Here is a 27,817-nt window from a genome sequence, read left to right as displayed (position 1 = left end):
TAAAATGGTTTGGTGAAATTAAAACCACCCAAGATCATCTTTTAACTGTATTTCCTCTTTGTTCTCTTAATCTTTAAAGGCCCATAAGATAACAACCTACAGTACAGCTGATTGGCGTGCTGAACATAGATCATTCTGAATTGGCATGTTGGAACAGCGGAAGTAGTACAGCGCAGAAAGGACGGACTTCCCATCGATGCTGAGCAGAGGGAGCAAAGTTTACTGCCAGTATATGCTACATCCTTAAATGAAGAAGAAAGGAGTCTAGCAGGAGAAGTAAAATATACTGTATCAAACTGTTAATTTCTATTCTGAAAGGCAAAAGCCCCTTACTGGTAAAATATATAATAAGGAGTAAAGTATACTAGACCTATCATGCTTTCTACCATGCATCTCATCACATAAACTTGGCCATATTGAGATCCCCAATTTAAGAACGCTCCATTAACACCCCTTGCACATTACCTTCCAGCTTGGTAATGTAAAACTGCATTTGGAGACATAAAAATCAATCTTCGGGCAAGGAACCTTATATTAAATAAAATTTAATGAAAAAAAATCCTAAAACATAATAGCACAAGACCAGTTTTCTTTTATTCTGTTGATTCTTCATACTAATAAAAGTCAAAATCAAGAGGGTTTTAAGAATTTTTATTGACAGTTTTACAAAATAATCCTTAATAGATAATATCTTGAGCAGCACTCAAGACACCTCTTCGTCTGCTTCTTGGTTTTGTTCGATATGCAAAGATAAAAATTGCATTAAGTTCTTTGCATGTTCACTGTAATGCAAGAACCTGTTGCTTATCCTCCAGAATTTCTTCCTCATCATCCATTTGGCTTTCATCCCAGCCCCTTGAAAAAAAACATAGCACAGTGATTTTCAGCAGCTCAAATTCCTCAAGCTACTCCGCTTTAAGCCTTAGTGACATATGTTCACATACATAGCATTAAAAGGCATGAAAACAGCTTTTGCCATATATTTTGCAAGTATACATACAGCTACTCTATTCACTTTTCCCCCAGTTTTTGTCACATACATTGTCAACTCTTAAACAAGCAGGAAGTAAACAACATTGTCACTATTGCGACATTAATGGAGAAATCCCTAATCCTAGAACAGGTAAGCTAGGAAAGTAGGTCTCATATGTACTATCTGCACTACTTAAAAATATTGTTTAGTTTTCTACTGACCTGCAATTTCAATATTATGAACACTGTAAAAAAAGCCAACCAACCAGAAATCTCTGAATTAGCTATATTCACATAGCACCTAGCTAACCTCACAGTGTCTCACTGATCCTTACTAATTATGAGAACATATTTAGAAACCAAAGGCATACAGAATTTTGTGGAACTTCCTTGATTCCAGTCATCTCCTTAGTCTCCAAGGCAATAGGACAGTTAAACATTGAGTTAAATGTTATCGGCTCACCTGCTCACAACTCCTCTTTTTCAAGGTACCTTACAACCAAAAGAACTTTGATGTTTTAAGAGATGTGCTTTATAGATCTCAGTGACGTATATTAACAAAAGCTAATGCATTAAAAAGAAACATAAGCCCAAAATTTATGGCTTGGAGTCTCAGCAACAAAATATATCACTTAATCTGAGCTGCCTGAGACTACTGGCTTGGAACACCTAGGTACACAGTAAGTCACGCTAACATTTGCAATCAGCATTGTAAAGTGCAGTCACAAAGTTAAGACAGTTTGTATTTCAGTTTTGGCAAGATGTTTGGCACATCAAGCATTTTACAATACCACAAAAACAATCTCAGCACGTTTAATTTACCTAAGAGTATCAAATATGCTGTGGTCTTTTACCTCCAGGTTTTTATGGAAATCTGTAGTATTTCTACATATCTTCTCTGAGTGTCTGTGGAAGGAGGTTACATCTTCAGAAGTTATGCTGTAATGTTTTTCAGGACCTGAAAAATTTTAGGTCATTTCAGGAACAAATCTAGACAACAAAAAAATAAAGCAGTATCTACAATATCATTTTTAAAGAATTTCACAATATCAACAAAAACTTGCCATGAAAGTCTCAAAACAACTCTAGCTGATGAGGGATGTTATGACAAGCCCTCAGATAAGTTATGACTTTTTATTTCACGGTTCCTGTATCATTATAAGCAATGGAGAGGATTTGCTTTAAGATGTTTATGCCAGTGCAATATGAAACCTTATATATAGGGCCCACTAATACTTCTGCAACCTCAAGATAGAGTAGCAAATGTAGCACTCGGGTAGCTGACTAACGATAGTATGTATTTAAATGAAGTAACAGCATACATCCCACATTCATTAATACAAAAAGATCATACCCTAGGGTCACAGTCTATGCTGCTTAAAGGCACACATGCAAGTATGTTACTGTTTTCCCAGCTAGCCAGAAGTTCACAGCAGAGACATTTAAGTGAAACAAAGCGCAACAAAGCCTGTGAAGGGTCTGGAGAACAAATCTTATGAGAAGTGGCTGTGGGAACTGGGGGCATTTAGCCTGGAGAAAAGGAGGCTCGGGGGGACTTTATTGCTCTCTACAGCTGCCTGGAAGGAGGCTCTAGGCAGGTGGGCGTCGGTGTCTTCTCCTAAATAACTAGCAACAGGACAAGAGAAAACAGGCTCAAGCTACACCAGGGGAGGTTTAGATTGGATATTAGGAAACATTTCTTCACTGAAAGCGTGGTCAAGTATTGGAACAGGCTGCACAGAGAAGTGGTGGAATCATTGTCCCTGGAGGTGTTGATGCGGTGCTTAGGGACATGGTTTAGTGGTGGGCTTGGCAGTGTTGGGTTAGTGGTTGGACTTGATGATCTCAAAGGTCTTTTCCAACTTAAATGATTCTATGAAAAGCATGCCAAGGAAGCGGAATGAAAAAGGGAGAGAAAGAATGGGGCAGCTGAACAATAATCTCTCTCCCTATTCTTCTCTGAGCATATTTATCATGGATTTCATTCCTCAAGCACTGACAAGAGAAACTCTTCCGAAAACACATGGGTTCTGAAGAGTGCGTATATATTAAGAGACAGCTGTCCTGAAATGTGGTATTTGGAAGCCTCAGAAAGGCTGTATAAGAGCTGTTTGAAAAAATACAGCAAAACCTAAAGGTATAAACATTTTAAAAGATAGAATGCTCTAGGATCATAGCCAGGACCTGCCAATACAAAAGCACCATAGCAACTCATAAGGGACGGACCGTGGTACAGCCTAAGGGATGCAGTCTATCAAGGCTGCTTATGGCACAAAGTGTCTTAGGCACTTGACCTGTCTCCTTGTTGAGATGGAACAGAAGCATCCCAATCATTTTTCTTTTCTTGTATTCAAAGAACAAAACCAGAATTCACTCAATTCTGTTCAACCATAACCAACTGACCTTGCCTGCCTGCCACCTCCCCCACACTCAAAAAACAAGGAGATGGCTTAGAAAGACAGAGGAAAGGAGGCTGAGTCAACCCCAGAATGAGAGGTACTCTGCCTTATTAGTGGCAGTTCTCATCAGGACAGATTTATAAAATTTCCCATCCGTCTTTCCCCCTTCTTGCTACCCTTGCAGCAAATCACATCTAGCTTTTAACAATATCTGGGGTGTTCATTAGTAAATATACAAGGAAAGGATACCTATTTAAAAGAAACACATGATCTGAAATAGTAACCTAGCACATCCTGCAGATTTCTGCAACAAAGTGGAAGAGGTAAAAACAACCTAGAAGTTCCATGAAACAGTTCGCTTCTACTAAATTACAGGTAGGTTAAAGTCCAATTGAATGGAAATAAATCACTGTTCAAACACATAACTCTTGCATTTTCAAGTAGTTTAGTACATTCTTGCACCAAAATCAGTTAGATCTGAGAAGGTAAATGGAATAGCTACTTGTTTTCATTATGCTACTTGCAAACATGAAGCAGGGGGGAAGCAGTATTGCCCCTACCTGTGTAAGTTAGTAATTCTTTTTCCAGAGTAAGTAGGGCTTCTTGGTCAGCAACATATTCCCAAAGACACTCATCTTGTTTAGTCACATCAGCGCACTTTCGTTTTGGCGTCGCAGTATTAAGTGTCAACATATGCGTAGGTGAACTCTTTGGTCTTGGTTGAGTGTTTGTTGTACAATTTCCAGTCAGTTTAGAATGTAGCATATTTGTTGACCAAGGTCTTCTAGAATCATTCCCTGAAGTAACAGAAAAGGTCACAACTTCTAGTAATTCAAGATTTCACACAAAAAAAGAGTATTTGATTTCGGCTCATTGATGACACTAATTAAATTATGAATTGATCTGAACAGATTATTAATTTTGCTTAAGATTTTAGATTATTAAATGTTAATAAAGTAGTTATAATTGTATTTGAAAGTGTCACCTCATACTTCAGGGGCATCTTTCAGAAAAAGAAGATAATTTAAATATTACATGTAATGACAAAGATTTTGGGGGATGAGAGAGACTAAAAATGTGTGCAGAAAGCTTAAAACTTTGGTTCTCTCTTTATTTAATTTAAGGTAACAGGAAAAAAATATAGACACTTTCAAATATTTTCTGGGATCCAAAACTGACAGCTTCAATTCCTGCACATAGCATTTTTAAAATTAAAATGCCAAATTGGTTGCTTAAAATGAGAGAAATAATCTAAGCTACATTACTTGAATGGAGACAGTTGAAACAGAGAAAAGTAACTAAAAAGCACAGATGTAGCTGTGCATTACTTGTTTCCTTCTTTCTTATAGTTCATGTAATAAGACTTATTTCAGAGGCATGAAGAAATCTTTCATTAGATCAAAGCCATACCGTACTGGATGCCGCAAAACACACAGCAATACATAATCTTGTTCTAGACAGTTTACTATCTAAATATTCAAGCTAAGAGGGGAGTAATGGGGTAGAAACTAAGCACAATAAAAAGCATTATTAGTGAACAGCTGGAAGAGATAATTTTCAACTCAAAGGCCATTCTTATGGAAACAATGCCATTATACCCAAAATACCAATACATAGATGAAGATATAAAAAACACCTAAACTCAAGATAATCATCCCAGACAGCGCCTCTACGTTTTACACAAGAAAAATTAAACTATAGTAGGACCTCAAAGTTTCACTATCCTTACCTGGGTATGGCCTCCACGGTACCATCAAAGGAGAAATTCTATTTTGAGCCTCCATAGGTTTATTCAACTGACTTTCTAAGACACCTTGAACTATAGTCTCATCAGCATACTCACTTAAGCTCCTTTCAGTAATCCACCTTCCATTTCCTGAAATTTAAAAGTATTAGAGGAAATTATTTGCAGGTTTTGTGTTAATATGCGTTTACTGTTACTATAATTTGCTGCATTTAATGTGTGTGATGTAAAGAAGTCTTGCAACAAGCTTTCTACACAATGAAAAAAAAAATCATATATAACACACTAACAAGCTTAAATTCAAGTTGTATACTTGATTAAATTAATATTCATGTTCACCAATCAGATGTTGTTTCATATACACCATTAAAAGCAATAGGAACCTACTGGAATCACGCTTTCAGGGGCCACAGAGAAGCATATAAATTTATGGCACTATATTTATGTGATTTACTTCACGGTAGCATGTTTATCCTTTCAGAGCACCAGTTGTGTGTGTTGGCATGACTGTTACCCCAAAGTGACTTCTAGAACTAAGCTAGACCAAAGTTACATGAAGAGAAGGATATCTTACAGCAACAGCGATAAATATGTCTATTGATTGAGGAATTTATTTGTACACCATTACCTGAAAATGTTATACGACTGTCCACGGAGCTAGAGTTAGCACACAGTGAAGAACGTGCTTCAGAAATTACTTGTTTAGGGTTTGTACCCACAGCAAAGAAACCTTCAAGTCCTCGATACCGTGTAGAAACGGATTTCTGTCTTTTGGCTACATCCTGTAACTTGAATAAAACACAAAGATATTATAAACAGGAAAAGAAACAGGCAACTTCATAAGTTGCCCTTGCAAGTTATAATTATAAAATGCCCACTTAATAAAATATGGAATGATTCTGATAGCCTGGTGGAATACATATTCATAAGGATGCTGGTATAAACTTCAATTGCTAATGTTGTGGCAGTTTGAGTCTATTCTACTGTGGACATGAAAAGCAGTTTTTCTTTGTTTTCACTTATCTTTGTGTACACCAGCTAAAGTACTGTTTAACAATGCCTCGAAATCAAATGTCCCAACCTCCTCTATGATTTTTTTTGCTTTCAATTTTATCTTCAGCAAAAGAACATTTGAATAATTTAGGTTAGATTGACTGACAATCAGTCAAGAGGTGAAGTGACCTTGATAATAAAGTGGGAAGAGCTGCCTTCTCCCCAACACACCTTTTTTGTGTATCTGAGACTAGTTTGTTCTTTCTTTTGCTTTTTTTGAACATTAGCAGAAGACTGACAATACAAAGTGGAAAGCACAGAGGCCTTCAACCCCTACATATGAAATATGGTAGGCAGTGCTAAATCTCTGATTAAAACTATATTCTTGATTGTTTTGGGGTGCAGTTTCTGGAGGAGAATGGGGAAAAAGGGTGGAGTATTTAATGGTAAACATTATCTCAGCTGATTCAGGAACACTGTATGTTGCCTCATGCTAAACAGGTAAAGTAGATTAAGCAACATAATTTATCTATTTAGCAATCAAAGATATAATATTTTACCGCTGAAGATGACGTAGTTACAGGCAAAACCAAACTCTGACTATTGCAGACACTACCCAGTTCTTGTGAATCTTTATTGGTTTGCTGCAGTTGTGCCTCAGGCAGATATTTATTGCTCATTAGTTCAGCAGGGTTAGAGATCTCAGGTAGTTCACAGGAGCCAAGTGATCTTCTCATAGTCTTTAGTTCAATGCTCTCCTTTTGCAACGTGTTTCTTTCAAGATGACTGCAGGCAACCATTTTTTCTACAAAACAAAATCGTGAAAAGAGGAATTTTTTTTTTTAAAATGGAAATAAATATGAATTACAACCTGCAAGCCTATTATATTTTCTTCATGAACTTCATATATGAAACCTCCATTTCAGTTACCCTTAAGCCATAAAATTAAAAATTAGAAGAGTTGACTTCCATTAGCTTCCTGTCTGATACCCAGAAATGTCAACATACATAGACTAGACTTACCAGGTAGCAGTACCAGTTTCTTATCTAACACATATCCTGTACATCATTGTCCTATGAAAACATTAAATTTTGATAATAATCTTAACACGTTTCCAACTACTACTTCAGGCTAATGTAGGGGTTTTTTACATTTACAATGCTATAATTTAACCAGAGCCAGTGTAAGAACAGTAATACCAGCAATTTCATAAAATTTCCTTAAAAGCAGTATAATGGTTTGAAATATACTATCAGGCTGTGAATGACTCTGCAAGCTGTTTTTCTTTGTTTATACAAGACATAGCCATTTAATTTTTTTATCCTGTGCCCAAAGAAGTACACAAATCACATCATATTAGTCAGTTCTTGTTTGCTTTTTCACATTTGAAGACTTAAATAAGCAGTTTCTTGAAGTAAGCACAATAAGAACAAGTGCTACAGTCTGAAGTGCTGGAGCAATTGTTCAGTACTTGCAAGAAAAAAATTAATTACCCTTATGTTCTAAATATTTCTTAATATTAAAAAGTAACAATATATTCTGCACAGCTTTAGGACGCAGAGTAAGATCTTTAGGACTCCTTAAGCCACAAAATAAAGCTGCTAAACTTTCATGGTGATTTTACTGACATGCAACCAGCACTGGAATACTCATTCAGAAATTATGATCTTTCATGTAGAACAGGTAATCATTTATACAGTTTCTCAACCTATCCACATAAAAGCATTTTTCCACATAAAAAGGACATATGCCGTACATTAAATCTAATATACTACAGAAAAACTGTTTGTAAGACCGCTCCATCTGCTTATAACGGGTTTGTGTTCAGTATAAAACTCATTGAGGCAGTCTCTTCCTCAAATTGGACTCACAGCTGTGAGATTACTGTCACAAAGTATGGCTATCATTTCAAAATAGTTTGCACAGTCCATCGAATTGTTGTCAAGAGACCTGCATAGCTCAGGGAATGGTATATAATTTAATGACTTTTCATCATTTTTTTTCAATTATCATAGTTGACCACTCCATCCTGTATGAGAATGATAAAACTGCATACGCTGAAGCATATTGTACAAGTAACTTTCAAAATTTACCTTGAGAAATTTCTTCAGAAGAAACAGGGTTTCTGTCAAGAGGAAAAGGTAAAAACATTGAGCGTCAGTGGAAGTTAAACAACAAGATTACTTTCTCATTACGCCTACAGTTTCTTTTGGCAAAAGTGTTGGTACTGTGTTGTTCTGATCTGCAACTGCTGAACCACTTTGAAAGAGAGGAAGGAGGAAAGACCAGAAGATTACTACATAACAAAACAGATCACATCTAAACATAAATAAATTTTGGGAGATCAGAAGAATTGCACATGTATCATTAATTATTAGGACTCTTAGTTTTGCCTGGTATTACAAGATTAGTCAAGCAAGAGTATCTTAAAAGTACACAACACGGACCAATTACAGACTTGCCTGTATGCTAGTCCCTGCTCCCACTGGGATAAGAACGTACAAAAGAGAAATTCTATTTGTAATTCACGACATACATATATAAAGAAATGTATCTTACATGGTTCAATATTGGAGCAATCATGCAAACAAAATAAATTTCAAAGTGATGGCTCTCTAGTTACAGGAAATAAATATACCTTGGTGGCTCACTGACAAAGTCAAAGACACAAACTTACTATTCACTAACTTTAAAGTCATGTTGTATGCCTGTTAACTGCCAAACTGTTCTTAGAATGTCTTACAACCTAGTCATCAAATCACTAGGTCATTCAAATTAAAACTTTCAAGGACAAAAAACAGCAAACACAGACAGGATTCTTGGAAGAAAAGCAAAGGAAGGGAAAGCAGTTAAAGCAGGGTTGTGATACTGGCACAACCTACGTCTTGCACCACAGACAGGATTTCTATCTTACCATGCCTTAAAGCAATTTACAATTTACAGTCAAGGATTCTCCCCTTTCATATGAAGTCTGACTGTCTGCAAATAAAAGCAACTGTTTCTTAGGAATGTAACTAAATCACAGGATAGGATTATTCCCTTCTCTCTCCCAAGTAATCTCTACTTTTCTGATACCTTCCACACTGCTTGAGTGGTTCAGTTTTTCCTTGCTTATTCATTCCCATAGCCCCAGCTTCCATTACCAAAAAGTCAGATGATTCTTCCAAGTCCTTGCCATAAGACTAATTACAAAAACAAAACAAAAACATATTCAACAATAGATTGAAATTATATTAAAAAAAAACCAACCAACATTGACTCAAGTGATTAAAGACCCGTAGATTTCATTTTTGTATAATTTCTGTATAGTAAGGGTCCCTTAACACAACAGGTAAAAATTGCAGGAAACTTTTGGAAAGATAAATTTTCCACATTTGTATGGAAAAGATAGACAATGTGCCAATGCTTTTTTTTTATTAGAAATTATTTAATTGTTGATATGTTAAACATTTGAAGTGGAAACATTTAAACAAATCACTGCAGATCACTTTGAAGATTTATGAAGCCCTTTATTAAATACTTACATCATCAAGGAATTCAATTTTCAAAGAGGACTCTGAACTTTCAGAAATGGCGTTGGGTACTTCCTCTCTAAAAACAGATGTCCAGTATCTCCTGACCTCTTCAGCTATGACATATAATTCATTAGATGCATTTCACTTTTTCCTGTTCAAGATACACTTATAAAAATGCAAACTTTTAATTTATTACAAAGTACCATAAATTTGTTATTTCCTTAAGCAGAAATTGCTGAAGTGTGTAACTGTTCAGTAAACACAGCAAAAAAAATCCCAACAACCCAAGTATTTAATAGTTAGATTCAATAAACAGAAATCTATTACACCTGTTAAGTCATCAACACCATCATCATCTCCTCCTCCTCCTGCAACAGCAGCCTGATGTACACTCAGTGTTTGCACAGGCCTTAAATCTTTAATGCAACTACCAGAAATTCGATCAACAGGAGTTCTAAAAAAGGAGAAGAAATCAATTTTAAATAGTCATCATCTTTTAATATATATCACACCACAGTCATTAAAAAAAAAAAAAAAGCCACACTACTTTGTGCAGCAGTATTAACTGCTGCTGAAAAGCAGCAACTCCTTAATTTCACTGAGATGACCTCACACCTCAGGGACTAACAAAACAACTCTGTAGTGTTTATAAAAGTATCCTGAAGATTGTACTTCCTTTTCTCTATAAAAGCCCTGTAGCAAACGCCCCAAAATCAAGCAACTAACTAAATTACCAGTCTTCAAATTCTACAATAAATTAATAGTAAAAGAGAATCCCTCCAAATACTCCCTGTTCAGTTATTTGAAATATTAAGTCATCAAGTCTGGTTATAATGGTTGTTTTATGAAAATAAAGCACCCTGTACACAGTCACCTTAACTTCTGATAACATACCTAATATTTTAAGTTTCAATGGAATTTTTGTTAATGCTATTAAGTATTTCTTTCATTAGTAACAACAACTTCAACAATACCTTCTGTATTTCTTAAGCAAGAGTTTCTCCATGTAGCTCAGGCCATCCTTCTTGAATTCAATTTGAATAGGTTCCTTCATAACAGTAAGATTGGCCTGTACCTCACAAATTCCCACAGATTCTATTGGAATTATTTAAAAAAAATTAAAAAAAAATGTATGCAGCTATTCAGGTTTATAAACTTGCTGTTTAGCATTTTGAATGAACGTCACACTAGTGGTCTATGCCTGGTTAAGTCTTTGCATAATTCCAAATTTACATGGCCAGTGGTATTATATTTACACAACACAGTCAGTAGTGGGGATAGCCACTAAAAACTCACATATTACAGCCTCCTACATAAAGGAAAATTACCACATCGGAGGCAGGGGGAGCGGGCAGGGGAGAGCAATCCATGACTCCAGAGATAAAAATCCCACCATATCAGAGGAAAGAAGGAAAAAATAATAAAAATTTAAAAGTCAGCATAATATTTTTAATACAAAAATACACAACGACTGAACATCATTCATGGACTAATACTTCAACTGATTGCATCTTTTCACTGGGACAAAGAAGTGAGAGCCTGTGGAAGGCAAGCAGAAAGTGCACTTTGCTACAACATAGGAAATCCTGAGCCATGCACATTCCTTGACTCTGTTGAAAGCTGCAACTTCATGCTTGAGGATTCCAGTTCATATTAAAGTCTCATGTGAGAAACAATGCCATAAAAAGGTACAGGGACACAAGCTAAACAATCTGGGCAATGCCACAGTTCTTCATAAGAATTGGGATAAATACTAATCTGCACATTATTAAAAAAAAACTTCAGAGGTTGTTAATTTATAAAGGAACACAGAGAGAAAACGTACAAAGAAACATTTGCTATTCTAACAGAACATCTACCTTCACAATCAAAAATCTGCTAACTCACCAAAATGTTTTCTAATGTTTTTAAAATGCCATTAAAACAGAACAAGTCGTACCTGATAGGACCTCACTGGCACACAGTTGTTCTCCTTCCCTCCACTGAAGCAAAGCTTCCTGAAAAGACTTTGCAGATTCCTCCTCATTAAACGTTCCATTTAGTAATAATCCTTTGTCCTGAATTTCAAGGTCTGTACAGTTTGATTCTGAGGACAGTTCCTAAACCAGTTCCACAACATAATTAATACAGCACATATGATAATAATCCTCTCCCCAGCTACAGACAACAGCAACAACATTTTCAGTATCAGCTATGGAAATGCAGCTCCCTATTTTCTAGGCTTAGTCTTGCTAGCTACCCTGTTAATTGAGATCACTCAGTTTTTATGTGGTCTTGCTCACTGCTGAATTACAATGCTCTATCAAAAATCAAATAAGGTACACAAAAATGTTTGTATAAGCATACAAAAAAACCCATTTAACTTAAATGCTTGTAGTAGGCAGAAAGCAGTAGCCATGGACAGTCCACATCCTATGTGATCGGATGGCTATTATATCAGACATGAACAGGGGTCAGTGGGCTGTGCAAGTCTGATAGCCTGATCCCTTCCTTGGCACACTCAGAAAAACTTAAGGCCACTTTACCTAAGATGTCCTAAACAATAAAAAGAATACTTTTTCCTGCACTGTACAGTACCTCAGCACTACCTACTGACACCAGCAGAGATGAAAGCTTGTCTAATATGACCTGATGCTTTCTATCTATTTTCTTCTGCTCATGATTAATTTTCAATTCATTCAGATTTACTTCCTTGATGAAGTCATCAACAACTTCCAATTTTCCAGCATGTACACTGGCTTCTGTCTGTTATTGAAACATTATGAAACCATTAATTTATTATAAACCTACTCAAACTTTCCATCAAACAGCATATTTAAAGCAGGTAGGTAACCACATATTGAAGAGTAATGGTGACATAAACACATAATCATTTCAATAATCAACAGTGTGCAAATGTGTGAGAAAAAATTCAACAATCTGAATATTCCATTAGGTACCACACAGGACAGCCCAAGTGAGGCATTTCATGCAGCACGTATCATTTAAATTTATGAGCTATGTACTTTATTAATGAAGTTCTGCTTACTGAAGCTCTTCAGTAGACAGAAGCACATCTGTAGAGGTCGTCAACAACAGGAAAATGTTCATTTAGGGGACTAATTGAAATACCAATTCACACAAAAAAAATAGCCCAGGAAAGTCCAAATTACAATGAACTAGAAGAATTTGACTGAAAATAGCTACAGAAGGAGGGTAAGTTTCACTCACACTGGGACTTTACTGCTTCGCAAACTTTATTAGAACAGAGAAAATTGCTGCAGAAATGTAATATGAAGATTTTGATTACCAACTCTTGATTGATTCTCAAGCAAAAATAATAAATGTTTTATATTCATCCTTCCCCTATGCCCCCCTCCCTATGCACAGAAGGAAAGATCCTTTGTCTATAAAATCCTCAAGTAAGACACATTCTTACCATGAAAGTACAAGAGCAGAAAAGGTACAGGCAGAAAGTGTAATCAAAGTCAAACATGTCAAGCAGCCATTGCAAAAGTAGAACGTACTCACATCTCCTCCTTTCCACCTACTCTACACTCTAATCAACACAGAGACTTTGCAGTTGCTGGTTGCACATTAAGTGGTATTTGTGACTTGCCAGTACACAGGGCAACTGCCCGCTGCAAACAGTGGTTACTGTTTCCCTTTGGCAGCCTTCCGCCAATTCTTACATTGCAATGCAGGATGCGTAAGGTTCAAAGTTTACCACATGAACATGCGTGCTTTGCCTTTTTCCTCAATCTTAATAGGCCACAGTCATCCACAATTGACAGCAATTCTGCTTTCCCCCCCAACATCACCAGCATGCTGCTAACACACGTGGAGATCACAGAAGCATACACTTAAAGAGGGGAATTTCTCTCTGTAACTGCCCTTCTCCTTGGCTCATTCTGTTTCCTACAGCACATACATTCAAAAGTACATAGCTAAAGATTGGGTTTTCTTTTGCACCACATGAAAAAATAATCTTAAGCTTACAGCAGAAGTCACATTCCTTTGAAGGAGGTAATTTAATTGATGCAGCTTGATACATCTGCTCTCTTTCAGCATGCATACTTGCGTTATGTATAGCTCTTTTTGGTACTCTGGCACACGGTACATAGTAGCAGATCAATATTTGAAAGGCTCACCCTGCTGTGTTATTTGTATAAACAACATGAACATCCTCATTGAGATTTTGCTCAGTCACGTCAAAATACTTAAGCAAGAACTGCAAAACTGATTTTAGAGAATACTTGCAAAGCTTATTTGTTCCAGCCTCGTATTAACCCTCCCAGCATCTGAATTCAGACACAATTTTTTCCCTACTTCAGTGTCTAACCAACCTAAACTGGTTAGGCATCAAAAACATCTACTCACAAAGCAGCAGGCAGGAAGGGGGTAGGAAAGAGTCCAAGGCAAAAGCAACATGACCCATCAAGAAAGCTGGAAAGCACTTCTCTGGATTCTCACAACTAGTGTGATTGCCTGGAAATTTTCTGGTGCATATTTTCTCTAAAAACAGCCTTTCCTCCTCACTCAGACAGCTAAAACTATTTTGAGAATTACATAACCTCACTTGGTCTGTAATATCCTTCCCCCTTTGAAAATGTGGAATTACAGCTACTGTTTTCTATTCCAAATGCAAAAGACATCTTTTGCACCCCTCTACTCCCTGCACCCTTTCGTTAGCTCCCTTTATTAATAGAGGCAGTTTCTAATTAGTTTCAGGGCAGGACTGGAGTAAAGAGGGAAAATGAAAAGGCAGGAAGGGGGAGGGACAGAGAGAATCATGACAACTAAGGTGGAATTCTCCTGACACAGACGGAGTGATCACAGCACTCCATGATTCTCTGTTTAAATCCTTGTACTCTTCCACTGAAATGCTGTATAATCTTTAATCCCCACAAATAAACTTGCAACATCTCAACCTAGTTTGTTTACCACCAAAAATGAGATAAGTGGCTTATCGCTTTAAAAAAAAAAAAAAAAAAAAGATAACACATTACAGATGTCAAGACTTATCATGGTTATCTTACTACTGCCATCACCCAGTTTTCAGTTCTGCGTTTAAAAGATCTGCTACACTCTTAAAAAAAAATATATCCTACACAGTCTGCATTTAGATGCATGTGGTGAAAAATTTTTATATCCGTGCAAAACAGCTCATGCAAAAACTTTTATACCCACTGCAGAACTCAGGATAGCACATCATCACAAAAAGATTATTTATTGCTGACTTTTTGTTACTCACAGGATGGCATTTCCTTCTGTAACTGCCTTAAATTCTCACCTGAAGTTTTTCCATCAGATGTTGTAATCTTTCTACTAACATACTGTAAGCAAGGATCATTTTGGCAAGGATGTATTTATCAGACCAACAGCTTTAACAATTTACTGCATTAATAAAAGGACTGTATTTCTGGGAAGAAAGAATGAGATCATCAAATAAATTTTAGCAGGATAACAGAACGGCATACCCACTGACATCCTCAAAAAGTAAAACCTGCCTTCATGAAATCATGAAAATTTTGGTAGAACCAAAATAGTTAAATCAACTTACACTCAGTCAAGACCCTATCTACATTTTCTATGTTTATGTTAGCTTGCATTCTCACCATAAAGTAACTTTGATTCTTTGTAATCGTAACACTGAAATAAGAATCCAAACATTTTTTCATAAACTATTCCTGACATGGCGTCTCTTTGATTCATTAAATACAGCTACAAAACAGTCATCATTAACACAGGAATGAAAGAAAATGAAAACAAGCATAATAATACAAATTCAAAAAGGTATTAAATAAGTAAATAGTACCGTTCATCAAAATCAAATTTAGAACAACAGTAAGAGAACGAAAACAGTGGGTTTGTCCAAAAGATAAAATCAAAAATAATGTACGATTTGGTCCATAAAGGAGTTGTTACAACCCATTTATGAAATGCAATCAAATATTATGCATAAGAAATTTAAGTTTGTTACAATTAAGTGTTATACAATAATTCTAGGAGGAAACTTTACTACTGTAATTATAAAAGTATATTTTTTTTATTGTTCCATAAGACATACGCAACAAAGCCGTATGTTAGAAGCTGAGTATTACTGTGCTGAATATTAAAATTACACACAACTTAAGTCTCCACTGTACTGTATAACATTTTACTTTCATCACACTTCACTCCTTTGGGACTGGAATCCAAGTATGAAAGAATCAGGAATGCCAGAAGTGGCATCTGACACAATTATAAGTAGGAATTCAGAGTTTCAAGGTTCTTTATAACTGTATTTAAAATACACGCAACAGATTGTTAAATATACTCACACGGGTATATAATAGTCTTTGACTAATGAACAAAGACCTTTGACCATTTTTAGTACTTACAACCTATTTTTTTTCTAAACTGCCTGACATCCAACAATTTGGAAAAGTTTCAAATAGACCAGTAAGAGTATCTCAAAGAGCCTGTGTAAAAACCTCCTGAGCCAGCAATTCGCCACCTATTTCCAATCACATAACACTACCGTTGGTTCAATGGAACTCAGTTTTCCCGAGGCATGCATAACTATAAAATCCATCAAGGTGCAAGGAAAGACAGCGTGATTATTCCCTGCCCCCCTTAAGTATTGCAACAAACCAGCTACGCTATTTGCTTCTACCAAAATTCTTTTAACTGAACAACTTTCCACTGAATAAGAAAGTCACACGGGAGAGCCTGAAAGCAATCCCTTTGAAACATGAGCAGTGCCAAAACAACTCGTCCTTATCCAGCGGTTGCCCTAATCTTACAAGCGCTGTTGGTGAGCCGGGTCCAGTGGTGAAGCACTCGGGAGCACAGCCGCACCGAAAGCGCGGGGGGGCTGGGGGAGCATTAAGGCAAAAGCCAGCCGTAGTCCGATGCAGCACCGCAGCAGCGATGCCTGGCGCGCAGCCCCGCGCAGAAGCCGGGCAGCAGAGGGAGCGCAGCAGTGAGACAAGCGCGCCGAGAGGCGGCAGCAGCCGGCGGGGGCGCAGCGCGGCCTGCGGGGGCACAGCGCCGCCTGGCGGGGAGTCCGGGCACTGCAGCAGCGGCGCCCCCCCGGCCGGGTCAGCCGGCCCGCCCCTCCCTGACAGGTAGCCCCCCGGGGGGGGGGGAGGGGAGCTGCCCCGGGGGGCGCTGCTCAGCCGGCTGCACAGAGTTCTTAACGTCTTCGTCACTGCGGCTTCGGCAGAACAAGCGACCGGCTCATCCAAAAGCCGGGATTGACGGTACAGGTGGGATTCGCACGTTAAAAACTCGCAGGGGGAAAGAAAAATAAAATAACATGAAATACAAATCAAACGGCACAGTTTGCACTGCTGGGGATGTTCGCCTTTGCTGCACACGGGGCATTAATTTGTAACTTAGTGTTAATGAAATTGAAATTGAGGGGGGCAGGGCAAGAAAAAAACCCAACACAATAAACTGACAAAACAAACATCACGGTGGCTTTGATGTTGGATAATTCTAACAGAAATTTAAAATCCACAGGTATTTTTTTCTTAAGGAAAACCATTCAAAAGACACACACAAATAAAATACACGTTCCTTTTATTTTGAGTGTTAGCAGCTCCAACTGATTTAATTTGCCATAAAAGCAACACAAATACACTGTGGCGTGCATTACAAAGCAGCGAGAGTGTTCAGGAATTTTCCCAGAGAGGTGCTACTTTTGGAAAAATAAAAATGGTATTTCTTATTCAACAATGGAACTACTCTATTTGCACAAGTTACTTCAAAAATCTAATAGTACGAGGCTACGTCACATTTTGGAGGCCAGGTTTCCAGTTTATACTTGGTAAAAGGCAAAAATCTACTTACTAAATATATAAAATCACTTATAAAATCACCTCCTATTTGATAATACTAATTTCCACTTTAACATAGCCTGCAAGTGACAGAGAGAAGTCAGAACTAAAAATGTGTCCTGGTGCTTATCAAGGTATTTAAAATTACAAAGTATTCATGGGCCACTCAATTTTGCCCTATTTGCCTGTAACCAAACATCTTCTTTCAATCCTACGGTAGTGTTCTTTAGTTAAGTAAGAGATCAGTCTCCTTCAGTCACATTCACGTGCTGGGCAGATTAATAAAAATACAGCTTAAAGAAACTCCCTGTTAAAGAACAGTTCTGATAACTGTTAAACAGCAGTTCTGATAACAGAATCGTTTAATCTGTTTCTTTGCCATTCAGGGACATCAGCATATAAAACCTCCCATCACCTTGTGCACCCTAAGTAGTTATCACACAGAGAAATCCTAGAAATAAAGTGGGTATCACCAAAATATTTCGGGAAACAGACAAGAAAAAACATGACTATGATTTCAAAACCAGAAAGATAAGATATGCAAATAAAGTAGGATCAAATTGATCTCAAATATTTAAGTAACTTTTTCCTCTAAGGTGCTGCACATCTAGTAGTTGCTACAGCACCTCAAGCTGACCATCTAAGAGAAGTCTTATTTTTCCCAGCAGAACAAACTGCAAAAATCTTCAATTCACCAGAAAAGCTAAAGCTAAAAGTTCAAATGAGCTCCTTGACTTCATAATTTCAAAGTATCAATACTGCCATCAAAATGATTCCTTTCTATGGAAGGTGCGGAGTCAGGTAGGACGACGACTTCCGCAGACTACCATAATACAGCTGCACGGTACAGAAAAGTTAACATCTGGAAAGGTAACATCATATTTAGACCTGCACCTATGTTTTCAGCATGCTTCCGTATATAGGTCTCTTCCATAAAGGAGCCTGGATGTGAGTTCCAGGTCACCTTGTCTGTGCAGAACACACATAGCTTATGACCTGGGCACACCCCAGGTAACTCATTTTACAACTTATTGCTCCATATAACATATAAAGCTCCTATACATACACATTATGTTCTGTTATAATTTTTAAGCCATTTACTTACCAGCTGCATGCCCTTAATTTCACATAGTTCACATGCTATCCCCTTCACTGCAGGTTTTTCAGGAGCTACAGCGTTTACCACTTCATGCTTAAAAGGTTCTTTCACTGGCTCGGGGGGGGGGGGGGGGGGGGGGAGGGGAGGAAAAAAAAAAACAAAATTAACCCCATACAAACAACAACCAAAAAACCCCAACCACAGTACTCCAGTCTCTGATTTCTTTATTGCTTAATTATAGCAGCTTCCAGCAACCAGAACCTCTGCCAGAAGTTTGTGAGTTTTCATTTAGTTAACAAAGTTGTCTACCTGGAATCTGTTCCTTGAGTATTTGAAACTTCATTTTTCCCGAAGAAGCCTATATGGAAGAATATTTACATATATAAGGTGCTAATGAAAATGAATGAAATTAACTTTTACAGAATTCAAATAATAAAATTTCTAGGAAAACATCTAAGCATGTATTTAAAAAGAAAACTCTATGTGTTGCTCATGACAGCCATGAAATCTATGACCAGTTTCCCTCCCCATTCATGAAATGACATCATCCTTGTTTGCCCAGCCAGGTACGTGGTGTTTGCCACAAGCACAGACCTGCAGGACTTCCATAACCACCGTGACTTAAGCTCAAATGTCAAGCAGTGAAGTCTACTGCACATATGTTTACCTATAGTTTGTTACAGAGGGGAGGTGTTAGCTTGTTTTCCTTCTTCTCCTCATTACATGATCTACCACCCCAGTAACTAATAATTGTCAACATTTTTGCTCCTCAGTTTTTCCCCTGCAGATGGAGTCCACGCTGCATCCTCACTTCTGCCCCACTCCTATACAACTGCAGGCATTTTAATTTCACCCTTTTGAAAATTCTGCTCCATGCATCTTCTCCTTAGCCATCACAGCTGAAATCTGAAGTCTTTGAAGTAGTAACAGCTCTGACTTAACTTGTCTCAGAAAAGGGGAAAAAGAAAGAGGTGGGTGAAAAAAAAACTTTTCATTCTGATCCTCTCTTCCACTCACAGGCAAGTAGGCAATTTTATTGAAATTGAGTGTGTTGGCTGAGAAGACCTTCACACCCAACTGCTGCTGCTTCAAAAGACTTCAAATAGCAACTGCGATGGCTTGGTCTGAAGTTCTCAGTCTGTTTTTCTCTTCAGACTTATATAAGCTTTGTTTCAGCCACTTTCAAATGGTCTCTCTTAATTAACAGCTCTCATTTCAACATAGCATATGTAGCATGGCTTACACACAAAAAAAAAAAAAATCATAAAAGAAAGCCCTCTTTTTATGTCCCACCTGGTCCAATTTGCATGCCCCTCCAAACACATCAGTGTCTGCTAATGGAAAGAGGAAGTATCTCTTAGGCTGAATTAGTTTGGATTTGGGGATCCCCTACAGACTTTTCATACTAATTCATGGAACAAGTAAACAACATAAGCTCCGTTATCGCAATTGGTATTTTAACAGCACTTGTGAATGTTATTTGATGATGCATACACCTAATGCTTGCTTCCATGATGTATAAAGCCTCAAGGACAAGAGCCTAAGCTATTAAAATGATGAATTTATTTTACCACAGAATGAAGTATTAAGACTAGGTTATTACAGTTGCAAGTGATAACACTCCCTACAAGGTCCAGTCTTCAGCTACTTACAAATTTGACTGACTTCTACCATTCCCATACGTCTGCCTTATCCTTAATATTTCTTGAGAGTTTGAGCAAAATTGCCCTAGGCATTTTCAAAAGAAAATAAGGGGAAAATACCCCGCTGTGTACAGATTAAAATGAAAACAAATTTTTCAATGATTTAGCAGGAAAGTTCTACATCCCTCCATTTAGGTCTGAGCAAGGACATCATAGAACAAAAGTCAATTGACAAACTTAATCCACATTTTAAAACACGCAGAAGCACTGGGACCAGTGCTGTTCAACCTATTTGTCAGCAACATGGACAGTGGGATCAAGCATACCCTCAGCAGTTTGCTGCCGACACCAAGCTGTGTGGTGTGGTCAGCGCACTGGAGGGAAGGGATGCCCTGCAGAGGGGCATTGACAGGCTGGAGAGGTGGGCCTGCACAAACCTCATAAATTAGACACTTGCAATATTAAATCTGTAGACAAAATGATAATTTGCTATCTATTACAATGAAAAAGCAACAGATCACCAAACAGATCCTGATGTTCCTCCAGCTCAATGGAACCATAAGTGTGGCATGGAAAAATAAACAATCAGAAATTTTACTCAGAAGGTGCTTAACCCTTTATTTTTACAGTATTTACAATTCCCATGTTACATAGTATAAATCTAATTCTAAATCTCGGTTTGTTTTAAATAGCTTTACCTGAAAATACACTGATAGTATACACTGATAAGGTAGAAATATACCTTATTATTTTTTTCTTTGCTTTGTGACAGAACTCGGGCTTGGATGGTCATTGGTCCTGCCTGTCCGGATTTCCAGTGATAAGCACTTGATTTCCTATGAACCAAGAGCAAGAAAGAACTTACAAATTATGTCTTCTGTAAGCAAGAGAAGCACAAAGGCTTTCCTTCAGGTTTTCCAACGATAACAGAGTATCACAGTAACAAAATACTTGTCTATATAATCATAGGTTCCCCAAAACACAAACGCCTTCCACTGAAACCTGCTTCACATCTACTTTAGTAGTAGTAAATACATCAAAAGTATAAGAAAGTACTTTTCAGACCCTCAAATTGGCCTAAGTTTTTAAATGCAAGAAAATCCCATCAATTCTCTAATGTTGGTTTTAGAAGAATAAAAAGTAATAGTACACTTTAGATAAGTCTTCATTGTCCCAATTTACTTTAAGGTATTCATCCAACACAGCTAAAATACAGCACCTTTTAATAAGCCAGGGACACACATTTCAATGAGCATCAGTCTAGATATTGACTACTATTATGAACATGGAAGACAGTGGGGAGATTAAAGAGTGATGTTCAGCTTTAGCATACTGCATAATGCACTACTTCATAATATTTAGCAAGTGTTCCAATGATTGATCTACTTTGTTTTACAGAAAACCAAACACAGAGTAAAACAAACTAAAGCCTACAAAACAAGCCGTAAGTAAAACATAGAGGAGGGAAGAGGGATGGTCTTCCCAACAGTGGTGCAAATGCCAGTGAATCCTGTCATTTGAACTCACCTTAACAACACTATCAGAGCTTACAGGTACAAGGCTGTGAGAACAATACAAGAACAAGAGCCAGGCACTATCTGGAAAACAGTGCCTCAACAGCTCCAGGAAATGTCTACTAAGCTGCAAACAGCAGGCCCTTAGCATTACCAAGAGTAAGACACCAAAGTACCCAAAGCCCTTGTATCTCCAGTGTATCAGGCAGAAATGAAATGGAAGCAGATGTTGCAGAGATTTGCTAACATTCAGAGTGAGCCAATAACAGAGCTGAGAGATTTAGACTTCCACCCTAGCACTTGCTTCATTAAATTATGCCTACTTCCCAAGCCATGTTTTCCATCATACAGAAAATATCTTTCTGAGAAGCTACACAGATGCATGCAAAACAGGGTCAAAGCAGAATTAAGAACAGCATCCCCTTTAGAAACATCAGTAATAAGACTGAAATAGTGCAGGAGAAACTACTTTCTGTCTCCTGCTTTAAAACTAATATGAGAAATCCAGTTGGAATGGGAAAAGAGGAAATAAATGAGGAAAAGGGATCTCTGATGCTGAAGGAATATCTCTGCAAGGAAGGATTTATTAGTTTACTTAAAAAACAATAAACAAAAAAATATTTAAATGCCACATGGGAGTTTAAAAATAAGAAAGTCTTAGAGTAGCAAGTTTATAATTGGGAAGAATGATTCAAGAAAGGAGACTGAACACTCTTGTGAATTCCAGACTTTGCAAGAGACGCTACCTGGGGTGAGGGGACGTGTGGACAGAGCATCTCATTGCATTCCTTTTTTTCAAACAGAAATTTAACCTACCTTCTCTCTTCTTTTTCTCTGCTCATCTTTAACTGTAGTTGCCGTAGTTTCTTCTCCATCTCTTCATTTTCTGTTTCTAACTGCACTTTCTCCAACTGCAATTCTCTGACAGTTCTGGAGGAGTTAAAGTAGTAAAATACTCATTAGAAATTACATGAAAGACAGCAGGGAATCTGAAGAAGTTTAAAGTGGCAAGAAAAAAAAAAGCTACAAAAATTGTCATTAAAGGCACATCACCCTTGTACCTCTCAGTAAGACTGAAAAAAATTCTGGAAAATTTAGGGCAGGTCAGGTCCAAACTCCTTGGCCCCAAGACTACCTCATTACAGAGGGGTATGCTGACAGTGATAAGGCTACTCCAATGTAAGCTTTAGACTAACCAATATAAAACTGATCCAATTGTGTCTGTATTCACAAAGGTTTGTTGCTTAATTATATTAAAATAAATTATCCCAGTGAATTCTTTAGCATTGCTTGTTTACAAAGTATATATGTTAAACATATAGACAGTTATAAGACCTATAACTTAGAAAGTAGATTAAAGCTTAAGAAAAGAAAGGCTTAAGAATAAAAGCACAGGGAAAAAACTAGGGAAAAAAAAACCACATCATGATTCTTCTTGCTCTTACACAAATAAGCTCTTCTACTTAATGTTGCATTAAAACTTATTTAAAAAGATGAAAAAACCATCTCTATCACAATCAGATAAAATGCACTTACTTTGCTTTTAATCTCACTGAGGTTCCAGTTTTTGAGCCTGGAAGTACTACAAAATCATTGATGTCCATGATACACAGTATAACTTCTCCTAAAAAAGAGAATTTAAATGATCTACAGTTAGCAACCTGTTGAAATGGGAATTCAATTGAAATTAAAACAGTAAAAACTTGTTACAAATCCAAAAATATTAGTGTATAGAAGGAGAGAAATGGAGCACAGTACTTGTTATAAAGTGCCAATAAAATCCTAGAGCAATTCTAAATTAAATTTAACTGAAAGAAAAACTTTTTATTACATTTATGATACCAGGGAAAAAAATTTACTTGTCTTTCATTTGGGCAATTCCCTAAAGTTCAATGGAAGCAGTTTAATATTAAATAAAACACAGCTTTCTTGAATCAGACCTATAAAAAGCACAGAGAAGGAGAAAATTGTATCAATGGCTATGAAGTCAAACCATCTCAAATGATTTGGAAAGATAAATGCCTTTTGTCATATACAGATTGATACAAAAGAATACAGGAATTTGCAGAGCAGTTATTCCCCACTCTCAAAACTTCAAGACATTGGTATCTTAAAGACAAATTTTCCCCTATGTTGTGAAATACTCTTCCAACAAGCAAACCGATACAGCACAGAGTCCAAACTGAAATTTAACATCCATATCCTGCCCACACTAGAATGTCTACAGTGTAACTTGCACAGACTAAGCAGGCTGCTGGAAGAAACACGCCAACACTCAATTTCAACCACAGTGCCAAAACTGAACATTTACTTGTGTTGCTGGAATGCATATGGAAAATGAAAAAAGAAAAGATTATACTCCAGAGACTTACAGTTGACAGGACGTTTGGAAACTGTTCTTCCACTGTTGGCTATCAGATTCCAGCTGAAAGCAGGAGTTAACTAAAACGACGTCGAGAAGCTTAGTATTTTAAATACATCAAACGTATAACTGAGCTCAAGAGCAAAAGCTCAGCTGCCTATTTGCACATAACCCTGAAAATTACCATTAATACAGCTAAAATGTGTCCAAATATCTCCATCCATAAGGCAAAACACCTGTCAACGGCACATTAGAAACAGTTAAAACATCTGGTGCCCCAGAATCTAAAAGCAATGCCATTTCAGTGCTGACAGAAACGTCAGATGTGTGTACAAAACACGCTTCTTACTGTGCCGGAAAAACCAAGCACTCCATTCTTAGCATTTTGAAACAATTATTCTTTTAGCACATTCCAAGATAAAACAAGATTCTATTAACTTCGAATAGAAGAAGGTTCTTCTATCGGTGAATGTGTGCTAGCAAGACTAGCACATCTAGACAGGCAGAGATAACAAACTGGTTTTGATGTAGCCCAAAGACTACTTAATAGTAAAACTGGAGGCAGATGACAGAAGCCAGCTTACTGAGCTCAAGGTCGGAACGTAGTTAATTCATATAAATTATACAGGTTTTTAACATATTCCACAGAAAGCAAATATTTAAAGAGGTAACTTAAAAGTTGTGATAATATCAGAGTTAAAACCACCTACAAAGTTTCAGGAATGCAGTACTACTAAGGGCGGGGGGGGCGGGGAGGGTGTTTGTGGAGTGTTGGGTTATAGGTAACGGGGAATATAGATAAGACAGTAGATAGATGGAAGGTGATCGAAAGCTCAACTGTTCTGAGCAAATATATCAATTAATGTAATAGCTATTTGAGCATAAACCTGTTTTTTACAAGAGCAGCCATTAAACACAAACATTAAGATTCAAAGTTAAACATGCCCCATTTGGGGAAATACCGTACCCTTAGCTTGGATGACATCCTTAAGAACCCATGAGATGGGCTGTCAGGACTGCCAGGGAAGTCCACCAAAGGCAAGGACTAATATGGCAAACCCGAACTCCGCAGAAACAAATTCTGTACTTGGAAGTGGACTTAAAATTTGAATACAGACAAGAGTTCCCTTTCTATGTGTGCTTTTTGTTTAATCAATCTCCTTTCTCTTTGTAATACACAAGACAGTTTTCCTGTGAGGCAAACAGTAAGTCAACTCATCAACATAAATAAATCAAGCATTAATTATCCACATCCTTTCTGCCTGCTCTTCTACACACACTACTACTCAAATTTCATCATTCTAGCAGATTCCTCTGTGCCGCTAGTGGATATGCAGTGCAACTGAACAAGAAACAACAACAATGCACTCTTATTTCTGCTAAATAAAATTAAAGTCAACTTAATTTTAAAGCCTGCATACATAAAGGAACACAAATTCCATATACCCTATATGTCAGCTTAGCTCAAATTTCTTCCTAATCAATTTAAAGATAGCTTTATAACTTAAAGACAGCTGAAGATGTGCGCAGCTTATTTCAAACTATAGGAGTTTAACTAGAGCAGACTAAATTCCAACAGCTTTCTCACATCAATAAACCCATAAAATCCCAAGGGATACTACCATATATGTAATAGCTCACATCCAATTATCATAACCATGAACATGGATTTCATGCTAGACTGAGTCCTAGCCACTTACCAGTAACTCAAACCAAACAATTTCCTTTGAAGAATTCTTAGTGTAACGAAGGATTTGTCTATCATTGCTCTCCACCCATTTGCTGTTAATTGTGTCAACTAAGACTCTGAGACTTCTGCTGGTCCTTCCAAACATTTAATGTTTCACTAATTAGCAAAAAAAAAAAACAAAAAAAAAACAACCACCCAACCAAAAAAACCCACACCAAAAAACACCAATTGCCTTGTAAATCTGCACTTAACAGCTAGTTTAAATCCCGCATCTGGGTATGGTCATGTAATCTCAGTCTCTTGAGAGAAACTCACATTCTCCAGGCCCCAATACCTGTGACATCAGCCATTTCACAATTCACTTTCTATTTTTAAACAAATTATCCATTTCTATGTTTAATACCATACAACATATATAAAGTAATATCATGAAAACCAGATTAAAACATCTAAATCATGCTTTCCCTAAGGTATTTACCCATACTTGGCAATTTTGTCACACATTGGAAAGATGTATCGTCCCAATGACACTGACCAGCCAACACCTATTTCTGCCAGTTGTGCATCTTCAGTCTAACCAAAAATTATGGTTTCAACTACATTCTGAGAAACTTCACACAAAAGATCGTAGCAGAATGGTCTCTGTCTTTCCATGCAGCATAGTTTAAAAAAAACAAACCAACCAAATAAACAAAAAACCTCAACCAACCAAAAAACCCAGTCACGTTGTCAAGTAAGTTTCAAGTAAGTCGCAGGAGAAACTCGCCTTACCATCCACATCGTATAGCTACAGTAACTGTCCTGCGAACTCCTGCAGAAGCATGGCCAGAAGTAAGCAGAGCAAGTACCGAAGCAGGTGGGGATACGGCCAGGTGAATCAACGGAGCAAAGCCAGTACTTGCCTTTAATGCTTCTATCAAACTCTAGGCTCTGCTAAGCAAGGCGCAAAGATTTCAGTCAGCGCAGACGACAGCTCTAGGAAAACACTGAGCAACGCACAAGGGCAGATGAGAAAAGATATTAGAAACCCCTTGCTGTCAAAGCAGCGGGCTTTGGTTTCTCTGTGTCGTGCCCGGTGGCTCTGTGTTTCAAGACATGAGCGGTGGGGATGAACGGAACTGCCGGGAACCGTAACCTGAGCCCAGAAAGCCGTAAGGGGCCGGGGGGGTAAAGAGGGAAGCGTACGGGACGAAAACACTTCACAGCTGCAAGGGCGAGGGCGCTCCCAGGCAGAGTGTGGTGGCACCTACACCTGCCCCCAAACGCTCCCTCAGCGCTTCGGCACCGGCCTCGTGGCAGGCGGCAGCACCCGGGGGCGGCCCCGCTCAGGAGGGAGCCTTCGCCCCTGAGCGGACACCCCGCCCCACCGGCGGGGCTCCCCGGGCCGCGGCCGCGCCACCCCCGCCCCAACGCAGGCCTAGGACATCCGCACCCGCGGTCCCGCCGGGCCCAGCGCCCCCCGGCCGCCGCCGCGGGCTCGCTCTCGGCCTCACCCCGCGGGGTCCCGGCCCCGGTCCCGGTTCCCCTCAGCGCCGCAGCCGCCGCCCGCCCCGCCACCGCCGCGCGCCGTTGCCATGGCAGCGGCAGCGCGCTGCGTCACCGCCAGGGGGCCGGGCCGGCCGTGGGGGCTGAAGGCGAGTCCATTTGGCGCTGGGGGGGTGGGGTGTGGGAGAGACTATTCCGTGCGGCGGGAAGGGGTGAGGGCGTGCGGCGCTCGGCTCCTCTGCAAGTGCCGGCGAGGCCATGTTGGCATGCAGCTGAATACAGCCCCCGGGCCAGCACCTCCGCCTGTGAGCCACCTCTTTCAGTTGCCCCAGGGCTGCCCTGCCGGCTCCACCCCGGCAGATGTTTCCATGGTGGCCCAAAGAGCCCCACATGCCAGCCATGGCTGAAAAGGCACAAAGCCAGGCCCTCCTGGCTGCCGGCGCCCCACAGCTGGCAAGGCCTCTGGCTTTAAAGCTGACCACGAAGTCCCCTGGAACCGAGCAGGCCTGGTGCTGTGCTGCCACACACCCATCAGCAGCCAGCGGGCTGAGCGAGGCCCTCCGAGCACCCTGCAATCCTTATTGCCTCCACATGC

The 27,817-nt window shown here is 38.6% G+C and overlaps 1 protein-coding gene across 5 annotated transcripts; it reads right to left on the bottom strand.

Moving 5' to 3' along the window:
* Window positions 1–615: 615 nt before the first annotated feature.
* Window positions 616–27,301, bottom strand: ZBBX (zinc finger B-box domain containing). 5 transcript variants are annotated; one of them, XM_055724107.1, is made up of 19 exons: window positions 26,509–27,301; window positions 24,058–24,127; window positions 23,222–23,309; window positions 22,502–22,615; window positions 20,914–21,007; window positions 18,839–18,886; window positions 18,535–18,645; window positions 11,564–11,723; window positions 10,599–10,719; window positions 9,954–10,078; window positions 9,634–9,737; window positions 9,185–9,291; window positions 8,203–8,234; window positions 6,669–6,913; window positions 5,744–5,903; window positions 5,101–5,247; window positions 3,932–4,168; window positions 1,795–1,930; window positions 616–855 (listed from the first exon to the last, which is right to left on the bottom strand). In XM_055724107.1, the coding sequence occupies exons 3-19, from the start codon at window positions 23,287–23,289 to the stop codon at window positions 780–782; spliced, it is 2,085 nt and encodes a 694-aa protein (XP_055580082.1). In that variant the 5' UTR covers window positions 23,290–23,309; window positions 24,058–24,127; window positions 26,509–27,301; the 3' UTR covers window positions 616–779. The 5 variants fall into 5 exon arrangements, with proteins under 5 accessions (XP_055580082.1, XP_027662502.2, XP_027662499.2 ...); XM_027806701.2 differs by lacking the exon at window positions 26,509–27,301 and having other exon boundaries at window positions 18,535–18,638; window positions 18,838–18,886; window positions 24,058–25,888; XM_027806698.2 differs by lacking the exon at window positions 26,509–27,301 and having other exon boundaries at window positions 24,058–25,888.
* Between the last annotated feature and the right edge of the window lie 516 nt (window positions 27,302–27,817).

Source organism: Falco cherrug, chromosome 11 (genome assembly GCF_023634085.1).
Source record: "Falco cherrug isolate bFalChe1 chromosome 11, bFalChe1.pri, whole genome shotgun sequence".
In the NCBI taxonomy this organism is placed as follows: Eukaryota; Metazoa; Chordata; class Aves; order Falconiformes; family Falconidae; genus Falco; species Falco cherrug.
This window is presented reverse-complemented; position numbering and strand designations above follow the sequence as displayed.